Source organism: Triticum aestivum, chromosome 4B, assembly GCF_018294505.1.
Source record: "Triticum aestivum cultivar Chinese Spring chromosome 4B, IWGSC CS RefSeq v2.1, whole genome shotgun sequence".
Taxonomy (NCBI): Eukaryota; Viridiplantae; Streptophyta; class Magnoliopsida; order Poales; family Poaceae; genus Triticum; species Triticum aestivum.
This window is the reverse complement of record NC_057804.1, coordinates 494,290,237-494,295,548: the sequence shown is the minus strand read 5'-3', so window position 1 is coordinate 494,295,548 and position 5,312 is coordinate 494,290,237. Positions and strand designations below refer to the sequence as shown.

The 5,312-nt window shown below is 47.8% G+C and overlaps 1 protein-coding gene across 1 annotated transcript; it reads right to left on the bottom strand.

Moving 5' to 3' along the window:
* Positions 1-3,172: 3,172 nt before the first annotated feature.
* On the bottom strand, positions 3,173-4,917 carry LOC543090 (allene oxide synthase 2). The gene has a single exon (XM_044514758.1). It carries the CDS (start codon positions 4,829-4,831, stop codon positions 3,389-3,391), a length of 1,443 nt encoding a protein of 480 aa, XP_044370693.1. The 5' UTR covers positions 4,832-4,917; the 3' UTR covers positions 3,173-3,388.
* Between the last annotated feature and the right edge of the window lie 395 nt (positions 4,918-5,312).

The following is a 5,312-nucleotide window of genomic DNA, read 5'->3' as shown; positions in this document are numbered from 1 at the left end:
AACAGCGTCGTCGCTCCAGTGTGTCTCCGATTCTAAGATCACCGTCGCCCATTAATGGAGACTAAAGGCAAATTTTGGTTCCCCAATTGGCTCTCCTTACTTTCTCAACTTCCTGCTTGTTCCCCATCAACCAGACATTGGAGGCTTGGAGACAATGCATGTTATTCTTTTCTTCCTTCCCCTAATCCCCTTCCTCCTTAGTTAAATAGATATGGCCTTCGGCTCTAACGAGTCCAGATGTACCTACATATGTCTTTAGCTCCTCACTGGATCTAAGTGTGAGAGAGCGCTCTGGAGCCAGGAGATTATAAGAACGGGAGAAGGGGGGATTATTCAGTTCTGTTGTCGTCTTCTCATTCGTGCTGAGTACCGCAACCTACAGATTTGGCACCTACATCCAGATCAATCCTTATCCAGGTGCTTTTGTTCCATATATTAATCATTTTGTGTTGTTTTTTCTTGTTTAGTGACATGTTCTCTAAAAAGTATTTATATGGTAGTAATAAAAGGAAGAGAAAAAAGCAGATAGATGAACTGGTAGAACAAAAAAAAACTATAATGTTGCCCAAGTGTGGGATGGCCAAATTCTTAGGTTGATTTTTGGGAGATGTGTGGATGCTAATTACCTGGATAAATGGCATGATCTTTTGGTTGTCTTACAAATAAAAATCCTAATAAAACTGCTGATAAATCTACTTGGACCCTTGAACAGTTTGGTGTCTATTTGGTACACTCTTTTTACAACATAATTAATTGGGGAGGGGTTTTTTCTCCTATTTGGGAAAAGTTTTGGAAGATCAAGGTTCGCTTTCCATAATAAGATTCCAACAAGAGACAATTTGGTTAAAAGGCAACATCTAGATGATTGCCTGCCTTTTCCGTGGCGAAGTTGAATCTATTCAACACTTGTTTTTTGATTGCCTTGTTACGCAAGAAGTTTGGAGAGCTACTGCATATGTTTTTCAGTTTAATTCCCCCCACAACATGTTTGATTTGTCTGCCATGTGGTGCATGATACTTAAGAATCTGTGGTTGGCATTTCTTGTATTGTTTACATTTGGAACTTATGGACATTGTGAAATGATGTTTATTTCCAGGGTGCAGTGTGGAAAGATACTCAAGTTCTTCTGGGAAAAATAAGTGCAATGCTTCACCAATAGAAGATCCTATGCATGGATGCTCAGTCAGTCTTGCTGCTTCTAGATCGTCGAAGAGGAGAGCTTCTGAGGATCACCTGGAAGTAAAGGGTGGGGTGTGCAATGAAATCGACAAGCAAAGCTTCTTCCTCAGGGTGCATTCCAGCTGAAAAAGCTCATGAAATGTAATAGTTAGTTGTGTTGGTTGTTTTACTTTGCTCACCATGTTGAAATTTTAAAAACCTTCTGGCTTAGCTACTGTGGTTTAGCCTGAGGAATGTGAACAATATCTTGTGTTTTTCTTGCCTTGTTTAATAAAATGGGGCGGGGGAACCCCTTTCGAAAAAATGAACTGGTAGAATCCCCAAAAGGGTCCAGAAACAAATGTGCGTACATGCGCTAACTTTTTATGTGAAGGTAATACAAAAGTTTTAAGTAGCAACTAGTTCTTACAGGGTTACTTGTTTTGCTGAACAAAATGAAGTCTCCATTATTAAAATTTAGGAAAGTGAGCTTTTGCTAAACTACATTGTTTCATTACTATCATGGTTTAGTTCACTTGATCGATAAATAGGATCTGGTGTCAATTTTGAAGTCCAAAGATCATCATTTATGCTATGTACTGCTAGATATTTACTTTCCTTTTGGAATAAAAAACAGTTTCAGCCTTTCAGTCAATATGGGCCCATTGTTGTCTTGCCCTAGGGTAGCATATATATGTAGGCCGGCCCTAGGGAAGAGTGGGACGGTGGAGGCGGGTAGGTTTCCGCCGTAGCCGCCTTGGGAGCTACGGTTGATTCATTGATTAGATTTCAGTCGGATGGCTCAAAAGATCGACTATAAATCTGACATCAGATTTTTTTACCATGGCAAATCGAGCGTTTTTCATGGTAAATTGTGTTCTCCGAGGATGACAACTTTAGTTGGCGAGCAAGGCAAATCCGTCTCAGTTCATTTTTCTGTCAGAAAATTGTTGTGCTTACGAACTAAATTTGACATCATCATGGTAATATAAATTGCCATGAAAAAGTCAGATTTGCCATGCCTAAATATCCGACATCAGATTTTTAGTGTTTCCATTACGAGTGTAGCTACGTCTCAGTCAACTAAGATTTAGTAAGTCTCGGTCAAGTGATATATTATGTAGAAAGTAAAAAAAAATTGAAAAAAATTGTATGAATCACTACAGGAAAAAACTTTAAAGCCGTGTACCCAAAGAACTCGGCTTATGTCGATATAAACTCGGTTTATATATAAGCCGAGTCAAACTCCCGGCTTATATGACACGGTTTACACTTGATCGGCTTATACGCTATAAGCCGAGTGCCAGTAGGAAAACACTCGGTTTACTTAAAAGCCGTGTGTTTATACGAGGCTCTCGGCTTACTAAAGTAACATGACGGCAGCCGGGAGATAACGGCCACGTGTCACAATAAAAACCATCCTAAAAATAGGTTAGAATAATAATACTAATTAAGTAGTAAATATAAATGCAATAAAAACCATCCTAAACTAATTTCGCACAAATGTTACTCGTTGCAAAAAATCCGCAAAAATGTAAGCCTAGTGATTTCATCGGGCACACGGCTTATATGTCCTATAAGCCGAGTGCCTGCTTCGGACACACGGCTTATATGTCCTATAAGTCGAGTGCCTACTTCGGACACACGGCTTATAGGCTGCTCCGTGATAGCACCGTCAACCACTACCGTTGTAGACACGTGACAGATGTCTTTGCCGAGTGTGTGCTGTAAGCCGGGTGCCTTTTCCCGTAGATACCGTGTGTTTCATATAAGCCGTGATCTTTTTTGCGAAACTCGGCTTATAGATGACCATAAGCCGAGTTCCTCGTATTTACCGGGTGTTTTTTTCTTGAGACTCGGCTTAGAGGAGCGTAAGCCGAATGCCCGAAAAAAAGCATTCGGCTTATAGGCTAACACACGGGAAACCGGGATTTTCCTATAGTGAATCTCAATGTAAAATATTGTGGATATAGTATCAACCGAGACTTAACCATTAGTTGACTGAGGCAAGACTGTTCCATTATAAATAGGTGCTCCCGATCTTATGACAGGGGTCCATTTTATTACGCGGGCAAGAGTGCGAAAAGGAAAACATGCACGCGAAGCAACCGAACAAGATGCATGCATGACTGACATACTTCGTTCATACTCCGTTTGTCATGCATGCTATGACTGGCTTTGTACGAGTTGATCCGTTTGTCACAGTCTCACAGATGGCCGGTGCAGGTTTTAAACAGCCCCAGGACCGGACGTGGCCTTGGTGACACCGGTGAATTCAACCTTGGGGCCGAGCAGGTCGACGCCGACGTCGGCGGTAAAGGTGTCGTACCGGAGGAACATCTCGACCACCAGGAGCCTGCCGACGAGCACGACCAGATTCTTGCCGGGGCACTGCTTGTTGTCCACGCTGGGGCTCTCGGTTTCCCTCCCGTTGGACCAGTACACGTACTGCAGCAGCTTGCTTCCCTCCCCGACAAACCGGTCGCCGACGAACTCCCTCGCCGTGGAGCCGAACACCCGGGGGTCCTTGGTGGCGCATGGCTGGTACCCGAACAGCATCTCTCCCTTGTTCACGGCGAACACCGCGTCGTGGCTCTCGATGTTCATGTCGGCCTTGGCGCGGCCATACTGGAACTTGACGGGCGGCTCAAGACGCAGCGCCTCCCACACCGCCGACTTGGTCAGCTCCATCTTCTCCAGCGCCTCTATCGTCACCTTGCCGCCGGCGTCCGCCACGGCGGTGCGTACCTCCGCGGCCAGCCTCTGGTGGAACTTCTCTCCGGCCTCAGCAATACGCCCGAGGATCCCCGGGAGCATCACCTTGAGGCCGCCGTAGCTGTTGAACACGGTGGCGAACAGCAGGTTGTGGCATGCCTCGTCCCGGTTCAGCCCGAGGCTCTCGGCCATGTCGAGCGCCTTGGTCGCGGCGGCGTAGAAGTACTTGTAGAGCGCCTTGTAGTCACCGCTGACAAAGATGGGCGGGAGAAGCACGGTGTGGAGGAGCGGCTCCTCGAGGATCAAAGGGAGGCCGAACGTGACGAGCGGGTGGAGCTGGAATATGAGCCACTTGGCGGCCTTGGTGGGGCCGGTGGTGCCGAGGCCTGAGGCGGAGGGGAGCACGCCGAAGTAGGCGTCGGCGATGAACTCGAAGGAGGTGAAGTCGTTGAGCGTGTTGAAGTTGGACTTGCCGGCGAGAACGAGCTGCGACTCGACGGTGGCGAGGAGCGAGGAGAAGTGGGAGCGGAAGGCCGGGATGACGGCGTCCTTGCGCGAGGCGAGGAGGGAGAAGAGCAGCTGCTTGACCTTGGTGTGGGTGGGCTCGGAGGGGTCGAGGTAGGAGCAGACGCGGAAGCCGCCGGTGAGGGAGGTGGAGGGCATGTAGGTGCCGGTGAAGAGGTTCTTCTTCTCGACCTTGTCGACGTCGAAGAGCACGGGGAAGCTCTTGGCGTCGAGCACGGCGACCACGCGCGGGTCGCGCGCCATGAACGGGCCCGGCGGGACGTTGATGCGCAGGACGGTGGAGCCGTGCTTCTCGACGCGGGACTCGAAGTACTTGGCCTCGCCCTGGAAGTAGTAGAAGTCGAGGCGGTCGCGGATGGCCGAGACGAACGGCAGGCCGTAGCTACCCGGCGCCTGCCGCGGCACCAGGGAACCCACGGCGCTCTGGTTCATCTTAGACTCGTTGCTTCAAATCGATCGATCACGAGCAGCTAACGTTGCTTTGGATCTGCTTACACTCTCGTTGTGTGTTGCGAATGCAGCTCCTTCTACTCGCTGCTAAATAGCCCCCTGGAGACCATGCAGACCATGCAGAATCCATGCATGATGCAGGGCTGGCAGTGGCCAAGCCACAAGTATTTTTGGACAGGAATGTATTTGGACGGAGCGACGAGATCAATAGCTTTTTGCACAGTTAGGGCATTCGAAAGCAAAGCCTTAAAACGGACACGTTATTTGTCTGTGGACTAGTCCGTAGGCACAGGGGCGGAGCCAGGATTTAAGTATAGGGGGGGCGGAGGCAGATTCGACGATGAGAAAAAAAAAGAACATAGTAAATCTATCGAGTGATTTTGATTGATACCTGAATATGCTTCTCGTTGTTTGCTCGAACCAATCCCCCAAAAAATGAATGTACTGGTTCTTCTCATCACGA

What these genes read in the sequence shown, in the direction of transcription:
- LOC543090 (XM_044514758.1), bottom strand. Translation starts at nt 4,831, where the DNA reads ATGAACCAGAGCGCCGTGGGTTCCCTGGTGCCGCGGCAGGCGCCGGGT.